This window comes from Aristolochia californica, unplaced genomic scaffold, assembly GCF_029961685.1.
Source record: "Aristolochia californica isolate CCGP_79_NKW_82.1479 unplaced genomic scaffold, dmAriCali1.0.hap1 SCAF_2, whole genome shotgun sequence".
Classification (NCBI taxonomy): Eukaryota; Viridiplantae; Streptophyta; class Magnoliopsida; order Piperales; family Aristolochiaceae; genus Aristolochia; species Aristolochia californica.
In genome coordinates this window covers 50,779,477-50,796,872 of record NW_027181881.1, presented here as the reverse complement: position 1 = coordinate 50,796,872, position 17,396 = coordinate 50,779,477, and the positions used below count along the sequence as shown (strand labels likewise).

The following is a 17,396-nucleotide window of genomic DNA, read 5'->3' as shown; positions in this document are numbered from 1 at the left end:
AAGAGTAGGTCGATACATGTAATTGAGATAAAGCGTGATTCAAGTGTCTTTTTAAAAGATTATGTAATATTCTTTAATGATTTTTATGAACATTAGAATGACATTTTTTTGTACTTTTTTTTTTATTTTTTTATAATTTTTTATTGTTCCATAAATATACTTAATTACCTATTCTACCATTTGATAAAAAAGGTAAAGAACCGGTATGTTAAATGAGCTATTTTATATATCAATAATACTAATATTGAATATAAGTGTAAAAGATATTGAATAGTTTATTTCATTCTGTTTATATACCGTTTACACCCCTATAAATTGGGTCTTACTATTGTATAATTAAAGGAGAAGGCAATAATACGCAACATATCTCTGATTAAAAATAAATAAAAAATGGTCGACCATGGTGGTATACAAAATCACTTCAGGAACTAACTGAGCCTCTTAACATTTGATCAAAAAATTCTTCTACTTATCAGGCTTTATTTTTTACCTTTCCATCTTTCTCATCAACTCTTCAGCTTCTTCAAACATGAATCTGTCACAGCAATAATTCATCAAAAGTATTATAATTTACTACATCAGTTCTTTTCCCATTTTTCCCCCATGAAAGAAGCAATTCCTTGAGCCTTATCAAATCTACCTGCTCTGTAGAAGCCACCAACAAGAGCATTGTAAACTGAGGAACTCTACTCTACTTGACCCTTGAGCATTCCCATCACAAGTTCATATGCTACATCCACCTTTCCATTACTGCACAAGCCAAAAAATGAGGCAACAGAAGCACCGTTATCTGGATGAAACCCCCGCTTGATCATCTCATGACAAATTGCCAATGCAGATTGAGATCTCCCAGCCTTGCACGAGCCACTCATAATTGATATATACCAACATCAGGTTCACACACTTTTTGGATCATTGTTTTTTGGATCATTGTCTCCAAAACTTTTATAGCCAAGTCTACTTTCTTCTCCTTAGACAATAAGCTCAAATATATATTATAAGCCCAAATGTCTGGAGTACAACTTATCTCATCCATGGCTATAAATTTGTAAGGACACTAATATGTAAAATTCCAACACAGTTCAAACTGAACTAGATCAAAAGACATTTATCAGCAATCATACTCGCACTGTCCAGTTGAGGATAACTGGTGTTTCAGCTGATTTTTTAGGTCTTGATCCTAATCTTCAGAACCTAAATGTTTTCCACTACCAAATTTATGGGCCTCTAGCCAGCAAGATTGGCAATTTGGGAATTAAGAACATTTAGACTTCTCCTGCAATAATCTCTCAGCCAGTATACCCGAAGCCAGCACCTTGTTAGCCTTGCAGTTCGTCAATATCAGTAGAAACAAAATGGAAAATTTGCCAGATGTGATTCTGAAATACAAATCTCTTCTCTCTTGATGTTGCATCAAATTGACTCAAGGGAACCGTTTCAAATGGTCTTGGAGCTGCTTTTACCCTTCAAAATGACATTGAACTGAGCCAAATCAAAAGACATTCATCAGCAATCATACTCAAACAGCTTACATTAAAAAAATAAAAAATAAAAGAAAAAGAAGAAGAAAAATAAGAAAATAACAGCCTGGCGGCCAAACTTCCCGTCGCCCTTGAGATTGGCACTAAAGTCCTTCTCTAACAGCAGAATGCAATAGGAGATGATGATTCAACAGAAAACTCACATAAAAAATCAGTCCACTTAAAGGACAAAATCACTTAAGGAGCAAAGGGTGTTGATTGCCAGCCATTGCCAGCCACCGATCATCGTCGCGCAGCCGGAGTAGGCAATCTCCACCAGTCCTTTTGACAGCTTGGAGTTTTCATTCTCCAAAGAGCACAAAATAGAAAGAGAAAGGGGAGAACAAAAAAAAATGTTGGTCTTGATTGTTCTGACTCCAATTTTCTTCCCTTCTCTTATACCAGTTCAGGCTGGCCCACCAGATCACACAGTTCGACAGTTGGACTGCTTCACCTGGTCGGGTCAGCTGGGCAGTACAACACCTCCAGGTTTTGCACACATATGATTCATAAAGGTGCCTAGGTGTGCCTAGGTATGGTTGAACCTAGTTCAACTGCCTGGGCTATTTCAGGTTTTATAACCTGTTACAAAGAAAATATATATTTAAAATAACTAATATAATTGGTCCACATCCGTTCTCAAGTCATTATATACAAATGAACTTTCAAGTAGAAATCAGTTTCCCACTGGATTTATTTTCCAGTCCGACAAGCTGTTGATGTTCTTCCAAAGACATGATGATGACAACGACAGCCAAAGTTAGAGCTCTTATCATCCACCAAAGTTTAAGAGCACATTTTTCACAACCAAAAACTACTAATAAACTCTTAAAGAAGCAATACTTTGCAAAATTTCAGAGTATCCATGCTTTGTGAGAAACGCTTTAGATAACCACAAAATATTACATTCATTAAGAAGAACCTTATAATTTAAACTAATAAGCACATATGTTATGACTTCGTTAGCAACTCGTTTTTATGACAGTTGCTATGAAAAATAGGTATCCCACAGAGAATGCTGGTTCTAATACAAAATACCTAGGAATCAGAGGAACTAATGACCGTCAAATAATGTAACTTAACAAGTTTATGCAATCTAACATGTTTTCAGGACATTTTTCCTCTTGACATTATCAATAGAAGCCAGATTAGTAGCACATGTGGCTCTTGGCATGCAGTATGACTTATTTGTTAACTTGTTTGAGCTAATTCATGTGAAAAATCACAACCTTGATCACAAGATGGAGGAGAAAAATAAATGACAGGAGAATATATCTAACCCAATAAATATTAAAATACAAGTAAAGTGAAAATTTCCCCTCAATTTAGAATTTTAAATACCTTCCGAGATGCACCAAGACCACTGAGTACTACATCCGAACTTGTCCATCCCATCTTTGGCTGGAACGAACACCCAAATCCTGACACCAAGACTGCTTTTATAAATATATTGATGCCTAATATGAATCTTGTACTCGAAGAAATGGACTAGCAACAGCATCTATATGCCATAAAAAAACAAACATAAATCAATCTCTAATATTTTTAAGAAACAATTTTATATTCCAAGCTGCACTATGAGGATGTACAAAATATATTACCAATTAAAATACTAAAACAGGTACAATAAAAGTAAGGTAGCCTTACAACCACAAACAGCAAAATAAATGTGCCCGTAATAACAATAGAAAATCAAACTGATAAATATCCATCATCATTTTTTGTGAGGCAAACCAACTACCAAATCCATAGAGACTTGACTCTAAGGGTAAGTTGAAATAAGAAGAGGTGTATATAATCCTCCATTTGTAGAAGATCCTTTTTCCGTCTAACATGCAAAACACCTTTTCAACTTAGTAAGCAATATGTTATCAATCATGCAGGATGCTTATTCCATGATTTGCTTTGATTTGTTTATTATTCAGATGGCCTCGTTCATTTAAAACTTAATTGATCCTCGTAAAACTTTTCTCACTTCAAAGGAACCATGCATGGAGAGGAGTTTGAAGTTGCACCCTTGATCTCATTGTTCCATATATTTATCAACATAGACAGCATAAGAAGTTCTCAAAGTGTATCACAATATAACTTTCTGAGAGTAATATAGTCATACAACTAATCAAAAATATTCTGCATTTATGCTCCCGCTTCCTATTGTACCAGTAGGAGAACATTTAAATTTTTCTCTTTAAGAAATAAATAAAACATCCATCAACAGGGCTTGACACATGCCTTATTTCATATCAGTCAATCGATGGAGTTACCTCTGCTACATGTTGAAGATTCTTTTAGCCGAGCCTTAATTGGAAGCTACGAGGCTCTGCAATGACAACTTCCATTACATTATTACATTGAGTCACTTTTACTTGATCCATCTCTCATGGACTTGTTCCATAACTTGAGTGCTTTTCTGAAGTCTTTCACTTTGTGCACCACTATCAGATCATCAAATTGGACAAAATAAAATAAATTTAGCCTTCAAAGTTTTCCCTTAGTTGATTGATGTCACGTCATAGAACCTTCCATGAACTCTCTTCTGCTTCTTTCTTTCTATCAAGAACATTCACTCTATTATGACAAGACATTGTGAGTTCTTTTCTTCATTGACTAATGGAAGGCCAAAGCATTGTTGCGACTAGGGGTGGCTCGGTTCGAGAGCGCCTCGAACTCGGCTCGGTTCGATTCGGTTTATCTAAATCTTGAACCTAGTTCGAGATCCAGATCAGGCTCGTTTAAGTTAACGAGCCAAGCTCGACCGAACCATGGTTCGGTTTGAAAGCTTGCGAGCCAGCTCGTTAACTCAATGAGGGCCCAGGAGGCGGGAGCGGGAGGTTTCTTTGCCTTCGTCTCGACTTCTCGGAAATCGGGGGAAACAGGAAACGAAGTTCGGCAACTTTCTTCCTCTTCAAATTTTTTCTTCCCCCCGTCTGTCGTCACCGATCTTTATCACCGCCAAACCCCTCCCGCAACTTTCTCTCCCACTTCTCTATCTTCGTCTCTCATTTCCCCCTCCCTAACACTTCTACCATCACCGTCACTGCTGCCTGACATCTCCCTCTTCTTTGTCTCTGTCTCTCATTCCCCCCTCCCCTATGCTTCTGCCGTCACTATTGCCCGACGTCCTCGTCCTCGTCTGCTCTACTCAACCACCATCCCCGGTGTTGCACAGAACTCCTCCCCCCGACACCTTGTACTGCACATTTGAACTACACGTACATGCGAGCTTGCACGTGCAGAATTTTTTATTATAAATACTATCATGACCTTGTTATGGTTCCTATAATATGTAGTAGAAATGTTTTTTTTAAGTGGAAACATTTCCTCCTTGCTCCCTAAGTAGGAGGGGTATTTCAGAAATCTATCCTACTCCTTGAAAGATATAAAAAAAGGCCTCTGCCTATACTTGTTAGTACAGGCAGTGGAGTTAATATGCTTACACCTTGGTACTTGATTCAGTATTATCACTTGTTTTCTAGAAGGCTGGAAATTTTTATAAACTTGTTTGAGGTACAAATTAGTAAAGAAACTGCATGATGCTGGATGCAGCTGCAATTTGTAGCTCCTCTTATTGTTTGAGGTACTCTCTTAATGCTAACCCCACTCAAGTTTTTCAAAAGAACAGATTGGTAGTGTTTCAGAATTGCTACTATATGAATCCATGCTCCAAAGAACAAACGAAAATGGGCATGCGATTAAGTCATCCAAAACCATTTTTCTTAAACTTTTTCTCTGTCTCGATTATCTGGTTTTCCAGTCCTTGAATTAGAAAGATCTGATTGAGTAAAAACAGACAAAACTAGTGTTGTTTTTTAAAGGAATGTTTTTGTATTTGATTATTGAATAAAGTTTATTCATAATTATGCAGCTTTTAAGAATAATTTTATGCATAGTGTATAGATAATTTTATGTAGGGTTAATGTACAAAGGTTATGCCCAATTTTATGCAAAATGTATGCATAATTTTATATTTTATGCAAAGTTTTAAATGTAAGTTGGAGCTCGAACTCGGTTAAAATTATTGGGCTCGAGCTCGATTACAATTTTAGGCTCGAGCTTGAGTTCGAAATATTTAAATCAAACCCTGCTCAAACATAGGCAGATTCGGGCTTGGCTCAATTCAATGCCACCCCTAGTTGCAACATCATTTGTCTTGACCTCAGGTAATCTTCATGGTATCAAGAAGCTTGTGCTAACCTCAGCCTACCTACTTGTTTAGCCTGCATGGTTCTTACAATTCAGACAAAGTAAAAGGCCAGAGAAACTCCACAAACATGAGTATAGAATGTTTAGGCAGTCTTCCAAGGGCTTTATTTAAAGAATTGACCAGTTCTCATTATTTTGTGGTGATGGGTAGAAAATAATTACATTATATCATCCTTTCTTGCATTTTCATGCTTAGTAGTTGCAACTGGAAGGTGTTAGGGTTACAGCCACATAGCAAGGCCAGATCTTTTCAATGTAAACCTCCAAATTTAGCACATCCCTTTGCCATCACTTGAAAATTGTATAGATGTCTTCTAAAAGCATCTTACTATGGGACTTCAGTGAGACAAATATTTTACCTATACCACAAAGTTAGAATAAAACCTGGTGGCAGTCTGGTAGTACTATCAGATTGTGCCAAGGGCAGATCATCAAGACTCCATAGCAGAAAATGCAGTATTGTGAAATCTCATTTATCAGTCTCGATGGCTTTGGTGTACTTGAATCTCTGCTTTAGAATGGGTTCAAGGAGGAAAATTAATAAAATTAGGCAATCAGACACATAAACACACATAAAAGGAAAGGCTGGCAATTTTAAAATAAGAAAGTAACCAACAGAACTAAAAACTGGAAGGGCATTGCTCTGCCAAGTCACTACCTGTACCTCTCCCAACGTCTTTGATCAGTGATTACTTTGATTGCAATGCCTTGACTAGAGTATTGGCCACTTGCCTGTCAAGAGTAAACCCTTTTTCCATCATTTGATCCCAGATTCTACAAGCCATACCAATTTTATGTTCCCTTATGAGACCCCCAATTATCACTTTATAAGTCACCTCATCAGGACTAATATTTCTATGGCACATATCTTCATACAAATCCATAGCTTCATTTACCCGAAAAGCCTTGCAAAGACCATTAATTAGAGCATTGTATGAAACTACGTCTGCTGTAATTCCTTTCTCAATCATGTCAATAAAAAAGCTACGTGCTAGTTCAATCCGGTCTGTTTTACAAAAATGGTCAACCATGGTGGTATACAAAATCACATCAGGAACTAATTGAGCGTCCAACATTTGATCAAAAAGTTCTTCTGCTAAATCAGAATGGCCTTCTCTAAAAAATGCATTTATCATAGAACTATATGTCACAACATCTCGGGTGATTCCCTTCCTATGCATCTCTTCAAACAATTCATATGCAGCTCCCGAACGGCGTGCCCTACAAAGTGCATCAATAAGAGTGTTAAATGAAACCGCATCACATAACCCTTCAACAGCCATTTTATTAACCAGTAGATGGTGTGCTTTATTAAGCCGGTTGGCTTTGCACAAACCCTTCAAAAGCTGATTGTAGCTGTACTTATCAGGCTTTATTTTTTTCCTTTCCATCTTACTCATCAATTCTTCAGCTTCTTCTAACATGAATTTGTCACAGCAATAATTCATCAAAGTATTATAAGTTACTACATCGGTTCTTTTCCCATTTTTCCCCATGAAAGAAGCAATTGTTTGAGCCTTATCAAATCTACCTGCTCTGCAGAAGCCACCAACAAGAGCATTGTAAACTGAGGAACTCAACTCTACTTGACCCTTAAGCATTCCCATCACGAGTTCATATGCTACATCCACCTTTCCATTACTACACAAGCCAAAAATTAAGGCAACAGAAGCGCCGTTATCTGGATGAAACCCCCGCTTGATCATCTCATGCCAAATTGCCAATGCAGATTGAGATCTCCCAGCCTTGCACGAGCCACTAATAATTGTTATATAAGTAACAACATCAGGTTCACACCCTTTCTGGATCATTGTCTCCAAAACTTTTATAGCCATGTCTACTTTCTTCTCCTTAGATAATAAGTTCAAATATATATTATAAGCCCAAATGTCTGGAGTACAACTTATCTCATCCATATCGTCAAAAAGTTTCTGAACAAAATCAAAATCTTTTACCTTACATAGGCCTGAAATAAACCTTGAATACGTGAATGAACTCAGTGAAAATCCTTGATTTACCATCTTAGAGTAATAATGCTTGGCCAGCTCAAAACGAGATTCCCGAATCAACACACCAATGAATCTATTATAATCTATGCTAAACACCCTGCAATTTGATTCAATCATTTCGTCGAATGTCTGGATTGCTAAGTGAAGCAAATTAAATCTAACATAAGCTGATATGAGTATGCGATAAATAGACCGATGGATTGACAATCCATTATCTTTAATTCTCTGTAAAATCTGGGACAAATAGTCCAAGCGGAGGTCTTTTAACAACAAATTGATGATGAGTTTAGTTGTACCTACTTCATGCTTGAAATTGAACCGGGAAGCAGCCCAGGAATAAAAATGGAAACCCAGCTCAGAATCTGATATGTGCTTCAAGACCTTGTTAACAATTAAGGTGTTCAATTCAATATTGAGTCCTTCCATTTCCTTCTCCAGTGATTCAGACCATTGTCTGTTTTTAATCATGCTCCAAATTCTTGTAGCAGGACTCAGGACAGAAGATACAGTCTCATCTGGACTTGTCTTCACATCTGAACATGTTTGTGTGTTTGGTTCCGGAACACACTCGTCTGAAATTGTTTTTGAATCTGTATTCTCATCTACATCTAATTTATCTCCGGATGTCAAAGACCTGATACAGATTTTATGAAAGGAATCTGAAGAATAAACACGAGGCTTTGCAAGCCTTGAAAGCCTTACCACCATAATTCCACAGGACTTTCTGGCTGATCCATTTCAGCCATCCATAAAAGGCACGTATTTTTTCTTCCCACACATTTTACCGAGCATACAGTAGATAGATTCATACTTCACCAATAACACCAACAAAGATCAGGGACCTGAGAAATGCCACATTGATGACTGTGAGGGGATAGAAGGACGCCCATGTCATCTGATGGTCATCGAAAGGATAACTCATTTTGTGAAAATTGCAATTGAACCATTGGCAGTCCGTCCAACCTGAGCAACAAGAAGTCCAAGTGTCAAAAAAATGCAAACAGAAATAGACAATATTCCTATTCATGTCTAGCTCTGCCATAATCTGCCAAAGACCTTAGAATCGTTACAGAAAATACCAAACCCTTAAACCAAAATGCCATCATGCAACATAAAAACAGAGTAGCTAGCCAAATTTGAAAAGGTTAGTCCAAATCTAAGGTTAGAGGAAAATACCAACTGCTTTGATAATAAAAAATATAATAACTAGTCAATTTTGAAAAGCGCAACCTAAATCCAGGGTTAGAGAAAAATACCATCACTGGCTTTCTCAAACAAATGCCATATATTCATTGCTAAAGAGAGGCGAAACCAATCTCATCCAAGATTGAATTTTAGTTGAAAAAAGATTCAAAAGCAATGAGAGGTGAACCTTAGAAGAAGCCTTAGATCAAACGAGTCATAGGCGACTATGGAGCTCAAAGCAATGTCGTGTGGAGATGGTGGTGATAGCCCTATCGTCGAAGAGGAGTTGAGCATTGGCTTTAGCAGCGGCCATGGGCACAGTCATTAAAAGTTTGTAGACCAAAGTAGGTAACATTGACCTTCAAGACCACTAGCTACACCGGTTCGATAACCACATTGCTGTGCAAAGGTTCCCACTGCAAAGCACCAAAAGATACTTCTTCAGGAAAAGATTATCTAAAAGAGGAGAAAAAAGTATCAAAACTTCACGAGCTACGGGGAAAAGAAACACAGACAGGGGGAGAGGGAGAGATGAACTATCTGAAAGAGGTTATCTACGAGGGAATAAGAAAGAGAATACAGGATCGACAGATGTTCACCTGCGTAGCCAATGGAGGAGATGGCTAAGTCTATAAACAGTGACGGAATTCTCAGGACAACAACAGTACAGTTCTTGCAACGGAGGAGGAAAGGTAAGGATCGTCGTCTGTGGGCAGCTTCATCGTCGTCTTGGACGGGAGGAAAGAAAAAGAACGAGCCCAAAAGAGAAGTCGGGCGGATTTCTGAGAAGTCCAAGGTTCAAACTTCGGATTTCTTCTCTTCAATTTGAGTCAATTTTTGGGATAATTTTGCTACTCGAATTTCAGAGTCCAAGAATAAACTCAATTTTCACTTACCCCTTGTACCACTAGCCAATTTTCAAAGGGAGCTTGAGTGGCTTACAAGTCGTTTTGCCTCTCGATTCTATTGGCGTTCGGAACCGGACCGGTCACCTAATTGGGTCAGGTGGCGAGTTTCAAGATTCGTGTAGCGAGTGGCTACCAACTACGCATTGGGAGCGCAAGATAGCGGGCCCAGTTAAAATATCAGAATCGAGTGTCTAGACTAGATTCTTGCATCGCTTCTTTCTAGCGTGATTTATGTCTTCCTTGCTATTTATATCCTATTATCCCTCGCGTGTTTGCACACCGTGTGGTTCTACTACTCACTCTCTGCTTCTGCCTCATTTCTTCGTTCCATAACCAGTACTTTACCTCGTCTCACTACATAAAAAAAAGCCAGATAGTTGTTCCTGGGAAAAGACACTCTTCAATTGTTCTGAAGGACTTCTCGCAATCGGGTTTGTTGATGCCTGCATGAGCTCTCATGCATTCTTTAGGTACTTTTTACAACTAGTTTTATTTTTTTCCCCCTTTTTCACATTGCTGCTGTTTTATTAACTAGTCTCTACTATAAGAAGTTCCGGAGTTATTGTGGAAGGGGCTCATGCGGCATGCGGCTTACGGCTAAGGCTGTCCAGACTGGTATTTTTGGAAATGCACGGTGGGAACTGGGAAATTTTTTAGTTTATATCTCGTCGGAGGGGCCAAACATCTGATTGTTGCATATTTTTCTGTGTGACTCCATGTTTTGTATTCATTTTGCTGTTTTTCTTGTCATTTTTCTGTTCTAGGTAGGACATATAGATGCTGGGTGGTGGGTTTAGTAGAACTGCATTTCTGATTAATTTGTCGGAGAAGTAATAAAAGCTATGCGAATCTCTCTTGTACTTCCGATGGCGAGATAAATAAGAGGGTCGGGTACTTTTTTGGATGTATGGATGCTCTGAGATTACAATTGGTTCGTTAATTTATTACTAGTTTTGTGTTTTAAGCAGTAGATATTTTGTTGCTTTTAGCTCAGTCTATTTTCTTATGTTTTTAATACTGACTTTGGCTTCTCAAGTGGTAGATGATTTGTTAAAATATTGACCTAAGATTGCCTTTTTTTTTTTTACATCCATGTTTTGGCTTGAAAACAATTTAGTGCTTTTGTAACCCGCACTTGCTTTTCTGGTGCTGTTTGTATTGATTTAAGAGTTCAGTTTGCAGTATCTTGATGACACGCCTTTTTTGGTTTTTTTGTTTTGGCTTGAAAGGAACTTGGATAACTAAATTCATAGAGTTCATAAGCTCAAGATGGGAAAATTCATGCGGGTGGATTGAAAGAAGCACATAATTGCCAGTTTAAGCTCCTGTCCTGTAGATTTTTATGGTAAAAAAAAAAAAAAAATTCAATTGGTCTTTGTTTGGAGAAAGTTCCCTTTCTCTTAACATCAGATGGAACTCTTTGTTCATGGCTAGTTTCATGCATTTTTCTTGTTTTCACTTATCGATCAAATTAATATGGATATTGATGTTGGACTATGTCAAGTTTGATCAAATAGAGTACCTATCATGAAATTTTGTGATTGTTATATTCATTATTTTATTCAAAGGGCCGTGGATGTCATTCTTGTTATTTTAAATTAGTCATATCGTGATCTTAACATACATTTTATTTAAAAAATTAATACTATAAGAATGATAAATATATGCCATTGGTATTATGAACTTATATATCTGAGGGATTCTCTATTATAGATTTACTCCATGGAATCATGGAACCTTGTGAAGCCTTTCCTAGATGAGATGCCATTTTGGGTTTTGGGTGATGTTCTAGGACGCTGAGATCATTGGTATATGCACCTAACACTGAACAGGCCATGCTAAAGCACTGACTAGTTGAGAATGTTGGCCGTTCTCTTCAGGATGTCTGGATTTTTAGCTTAAGAATTGCCTCATACTTGTAATGAAATCATACACACTGGAATTTCTAATGTTTCTCTGGCCCTTCTGTGACCTGTCCATGGTGAGCTCCAAATACGTCTATATTGCTGGTGCTTTACACATATGAGCTTTCTGGTTTCATCCGGACCAAGACCAGTTTCTAAGATTGTATCATATTCAATGGGTATTTGTTGTAGTAATCTGTTCACCTTAAGTATCATGGTCTCTTCAGTACTGGAAGTCATAAATGATTTCCCTATGCCTCAGGTACCAGTTTCCTGGTTTCTCTATCTTACTTCATATTGCTAAGGTTAAGAAATATTTATTTTACAGATATTGCTACATCAGGATCATGTTTACGGAATCATCTCGGTCAGCCAAGGATTCATCATCCATGTCCATTTCGTGGTAACACTGCAGAAACATGTGTGTTTGGAAAAGGAAAAAGATCATGCTCTGCATGGAAAGTGTACATTCAAACCCCCATGAAACCAAATCTCAACCACTGGCAACTTGATTTGAAGAATTCTTTCCATGTGATGGCAATTGCTACTTTTGAAACAAAGTTTGTGTCACATAGCAAGGATGGGCCTGTCCAAGGTTATTCTTTGGAATTGGATACTACTTTAAATTCTCAAGTAGCCCAGATGTTGAACGATGATTCTGACAAGTTGGATGAAAGAGAAAGACTCAGACGGCAGAGGATTTCTAAAGCAAATAAGGGGAATGTCCCCTGGAACAAAGGCAGGAAACATAGTGCAGGTAAGATGAATACATAATCTGTCTTTGCACCATTATTATATCACTTTTTTTTTTTGAGAGGGGTGTGGCACGATTCGAACTCGTGACCTGATGCACCTAATGTAAACAGAATACCACTAGACCAATTGTCTTTCATCTATCCTTTTTTTTTATTTGCACTCACTGGTGAATTCTAAATTAATTCAGAAACTCTTCGACGGATCCGAGAGAGGACAAGATTAGCAATGCAGAACCCCAAGGTGATGTCATGTAAGAATAATTTGACTAAGATGGTTAAAAATGATCAATCATTTCACCCAAAATGATAGAGATAGTTTACTTTCATATTGAATATTGGTACTTGGGTAACACAAGCGCATTTGCTTTTAGGGTAATGATTGGTCCTCTTAAGTTGAAATGCCTTCTCATGGCCTAGTGGCTGCTAAACCCACAGTGAAAAACTAGTTTTAAGTATCATCTGTGCAGAACACCAATGGAATTACCCCCCAACCCCCAACCAACTCTTGTGTACAGTGAGAGTCAGAGGGAGGGAGGGCAAGAGGGAGTTGAAAGGTCAATGTGTTGAATCTCACCATTCTGGGTTGTATCCGTTGGATTTTGTACGCGATATTTGACCTGAGCCAATACAGCAGAAGTTAGTGTTTCATGGTGGAGCGTCATCAGTAATTCTATTCATTGCACACCTGCTGATGCTGCTCTGCCAATAGTCTTGGACCTTTAATCAGGACTTTATTGTGGATTTATTTTAGGATGGATCGAACCCCTTTGTCTCTCCTAGATCTGTACATTCTTACATTCCTCTCCTTGCAATAGTCTCTTTTACATTGGAGCACTAGATGTTGCTTTGCAAGAAAATTTCTTTTGGCCCATCTGTGAAACAGTTAAGTTCTTTCTGATGTTGAAATGAATGTGCAGGTCAAAATGAAGCTAGTAAACATGGGACATGCTCAAAGGTAGCTAGTTGCTTCCTCTTTATTTTCCTTCCAAAAAAAAGTATTTCAATTTATCCTGTCACTTTTGGTGATTTATGTATGATTTGTTTTTGTGATTGGAGAAATTTGATATGCCTTTTCCATTGTTTTTCTACTGCATTAGTAGGATTAAAAATTGGTCAGGTCTAGCTTCTTCCATTTAATTGTAACTGAAGAATGTTTCCATGACCAGGAAAATGACCCATGGTATGGATAGATTTCAATTGAGTGTCCCTGTAGCTAAAAGGCTTCAGGTTTATGAAACACTGAAGTATGCTATCTTATTGTAAGAATGGTGCAAGTTTAGTCAAATCAGATTGTGGTACTATTTTATGTGTCTAACTGTGAGCATAGTGCACGTTTCTCTAGTAATATCATTGTTATGTTACCAAAAAAAGATCAAGAATAACATAACAATGATGACAACGGCACTTCTAAAAGAGGAAGAGAAGTAGCAGTTGTGGAGGGAACTGACACATGCACTATTTGTCATTAATACTAACTTACTATTATTCTAATTCAACCCAACATTGTGCTCATACTGATTAAATAATCAAATTTTATTCTGAGTTTAAAGCTTTGAAAATGTTAGTTCTCTGCTGTTCTCATTTTTATTTTTTTATTACTGTTATTGTTGTCTAATTCATACTTGATCAAGTTTATGTGATTTTTTGTTTTCGAACTGACCAAGCTCCCGTTTGAGCATCTTAAACCCTTAATTTTCTTACTTATAGCGCGTTGAACCAAGACAAGAACACCTGAATTGATAACTTAGGCTTAAATCATCAGCAAGTTACACAAATTTTTTATTTGCTCCTTTCGCGTATTAATTCAGTGAAGAGACAAGGATAAAAATTGGTGTTGGAGTTCGAATGGGTTGGCAAAGACGTCGTGAAAGGTTGATGGTGCAAGAGACCTGCTGCCTCAAGTGGCAGAACTTGATTGCAGAAGCATCTAGAAAGGGGGGATATCCAGATGCTGATGAGCTCCAGTGGGATTCATATGAAATTTTGGATGAACAGCTCAAAGTGGAGTGGTTGGAAAGCATAGAGAAGAGGAAATCAATGCCTAGGTCAAAAGGCAGCAAACGGGCCCCAAAGTCTCCTGAGCAGCGGAAGAAGATTTCTGAGGCCATTTCCGCCAAGTGGGCAAATCCTGTGAGACTATTTTTTAAAACCTTCTGCGTGTCTATTTTAATGTTAAGCATAAAACTTTGTAACCCGGTTTGTTGTATATGTAGTGGTTTCACTGCCAGTCCACAACTTGGGCAATGCTTAAAGATGTCTCTCTCTACATAGTTCCCATTTACTAACTTTTCTTTTTTATTAGGAGTACCGAAACAGGGTTTGTTCTGCATTGGCCAAATATCATGGCACACCTTTTGGGGCAGAAAGGAAACCAAGGAGAAAGCCAAGTACTGAACCATCCACAGTGAGAAGAAGCCTTGAGGAGAAGATGACTACAGAATCATATAACAGCATCATAATGGGAGGAAAAAATCTTAACAAGGTGGGGTCCAAACCAAAAAAAATTAATCCACCGTCTTACAAAGATCCACTTGCAAGTTCCAAGCTGGAGATGATCAAGAAACTTCGAGCAGAGAGGGTAACTATGGAAACCAAAAAAATGGAAGCCATTGAACGAGCAAGGTAATGCTCTCCTTATTATTTATCATTTATTCATAACTTTGCTTGGGTTGTTTGATCTTCTTGATGCTGTTTTACACAAATATGGATGAGATCTAGAAAGAATGTTTGAGTAGCTTACCTTGTGTGCTGCACCATGTATGAACTACCCAGGTCTGGAATGGCCCTGACATGAGAAATTTCAAAAAGATTGTATGTTTGGCGATATTGAACAGGAGAGAAGATTTGTACAGGGCAGCCAGGGAAAGACTATAGGATTGGCTAGCCTTTGGTACTCATAGACATACTGCATGTAGAATGTAGTCTATGCAAGTGCATATAGATCAATGCACCATACTTTCTGGAGCGTTAATTCCGTATTCACTAAATACATTTAGTAATCTCACTAAGTTTAGATTTCTTTGTTGCTTCAGAAGTAAAAGTTCAAAATCAAGTGAGAGGCTAATAAGGAAAAAGAAGGCCCCTTGAAAACTACTTCAAGAAGCATTTTCGGCTATATCATCTTTCTGCCCTTGTCTCATAAAAATCAATGTCTGAAATTTTTACTCTCATCAGGCTACTCATTGCTGAAGCTGAGAAAGCTGCAAAAGCCCTTGAACCAGCTGCATTGACTAGCTCACTTGCACGAGCTTCTCTGATAGAGACAAGGAAGCTTATTGCTGAGGCAACTCATTCACTTGAAGCAATAGAAATTGGACTGTTAATGTCATCCGAGAGTGGCAACAACAATTCTTCATCTTTGGAATCCACTGGAGTCAGAGACAATTTCAAGGAGGATCCAGCATCAGTGAGAAACGATCTGATTTTTGACAAAAGAGAAGTAAATGGAACCCATGTTCTCTCTTCAAAGAACACTAATCATGGAGATCTCAATTTTGGTGAATTTGCTCTTCGAAACATAGCTATTGAAAGCAAGCAATTGGCAGTAGCCCAGAGTGTTGAAGAAATCGAAGGGGAAGAAATCCCTAACCATGTTTCACATTTGTTACCTGCTGAGGATGCGACAGAACATCTACAGACTAGGAGTGAGCTTGATACTTTTCAGGAACTCGGAAGAGCTGAAAAACATGACAAATCCCCACCTGAGTACGAAAGAGCAGCTTCAAACTCAGCAAAGGTAGGAGCTTCAACTGCTACTACGACCAAAAAGAAGTGGGTTTGTGGGAGACTAGTTGCAGTAGTGGAAGAATAGAGAATTTGCAGTAAAATTTGACAAGATTTTTCTGTGATAGCACTTGTGAGGCATACATCATCAACAGATCTTGCAGTTTACAGCAAATTTTGGGGCTTACTGCATCTGTAATTGTAGCAAATAGTAGGCAGATTTATGTATTCACATAATCAGGTAAATTTAGGCCATACTGGAGGATGACATGAAATACTTGGTCTTGGTGGACTTTGTAAATGCGTTAAGTCGGGACAATTATTCAAATAGTTTAAGGGTATTTGGATAATTCCTAGTATTACTATTAATCTCTATTTTGCTCTAATTGCATTTTCCGGTGACCAAATATCCCTCCACCCTCCATAGACCATGGGCGATATCAATTTTTTTCCATTCCCAACTCTCTCAAATGCCAATCTCTTTTCTTTGCCTTGGTTAATCTACTTTTCAAGTAATCTAACTCCTCTTAAAGTGAAAACAATTGTTGATATCATCCACTTTAGTGAATTCATATTTTCTTCCTAGTTCGAAATTGATAAATTTATACTCAAAATTATGAATATTTTAGTTTATATGAATTATTTTATAAATAAAATTTAAATTAAATTATATGGGAATTAGCAAAGAAAATTTAACATAAGACAATTTTCATATTAATTTTGTATTTGACAATTTATTTTACTAAAAATTTATTGGATAAGAATGGTAATCTATGAGATTGATTATTATTTTTCATTTATTTCCCTGAAGAAAAAAAACACTAACATGTCCATTTCATTTTCCTTATAATTTTTAAAAAAATTTCATATAATTTCCTAGTAAGGCACTAATAGGATTTTATCTAAAGGTTTATTGGAAATATATAACCTAAGAAAAATATTTCTATTTTTTTCCTCAAATATAAATTTTCAACTAAGTTTAGTGTTCTAAGTTCATTTCTAGTTACCTTGTGGATCACTAAGATTTAGATTAAATTGATCGAAAAATGAAAGAGAGATTGGACAACTTTATATAAAAAAATCTTGAAAGTCGTTTTAATCGTTTCATTTAGACTACCTAATATGGATTTGAGACTCACTAATCTTACAAATTAGTGGACCTACAATCGAGCCTTTAAAATTTTCATAC

The 17,396-nt window shown here is 37.3% G+C and overlaps 2 protein-coding genes across 6 annotated transcripts; one reads left to right on the top strand and one right to left on the bottom strand.

Annotated features, from left to right (window-relative positions):
* Nucleotides 1–474: 474 nt before the first annotated feature.
* On the bottom strand, nucleotides 475–9,661 carry LOC137956246 (pentatricopeptide repeat-containing protein At1g13040, mitochondrial). 4 transcript variants are annotated; one of them, XR_011113228.1, is made up of 6 exons: nucleotides 9,517–9,661; nucleotides 9,105–9,333; nucleotides 6,382–8,695; nucleotides 6,108–6,231; nucleotides 2,862–2,941; nucleotides 475–1,482 (listed from the first exon to the last, which is right to left on the bottom strand). XR_011113228.1 is itself a non-coding variant. In XM_068803642.1 (4 exons), the coding sequence occupies exon 3, from the start codon at nucleotides 8,438–8,440 to the stop codon at nucleotides 6,413–6,415; it is 2,028 nt and encodes a 675-aa protein (XP_068659743.1). In that variant the 5' UTR covers nucleotides 8,441–8,695; nucleotides 9,105–9,333; nucleotides 9,517–9,661; the 3' UTR covers nucleotides 5,877–6,231; nucleotides 6,382–6,412. The 4 variants fall into 4 exon arrangements, 2 of the variants coding, with proteins under 2 accessions (XP_068659743.1, XP_068659742.1); XR_011113229.1 differs by having other exon boundaries at nucleotides 475–1,464; XM_068803642.1 differs by lacking the exons at nucleotides 475–1,482; nucleotides 2,862–2,941 and having other exon boundaries at nucleotides 5,877–6,231.
* Nucleotides 9,662–10,120: 459 nt separating this feature from the next.
* LOC137955837 (uncharacterized) lies at nucleotides 10,121–16,593 on the top strand. Of its 2 annotated transcripts, XM_068803005.1 has the most exons (7): nucleotides 10,121–10,295; nucleotides 12,058–12,486; nucleotides 12,673–12,725; nucleotides 13,402–13,439; nucleotides 14,293–14,614; nucleotides 14,787–15,106; nucleotides 15,659–16,593. In XM_068803005.1, exons 1-7 carry the CDS (start codon nucleotides 10,283–10,285, stop codon nucleotides 16,293–16,295), a joined length of 1,812 nt encoding a protein of 603 aa, XP_068659106.1. In that variant the 5' UTR covers nucleotides 10,121–10,282; the 3' UTR covers nucleotides 16,296–16,593. The 2 variants fall into 2 exon arrangements, with proteins under 2 accessions (XP_068659106.1, XP_068659107.1); XM_068803006.1 differs by lacking the exons at nucleotides 10,121–10,295; nucleotides 12,673–12,725 and having other exon boundaries at nucleotides 12,292–12,486.
* Nucleotides 16,594–17,396: the final 803 nt, after the last annotated feature.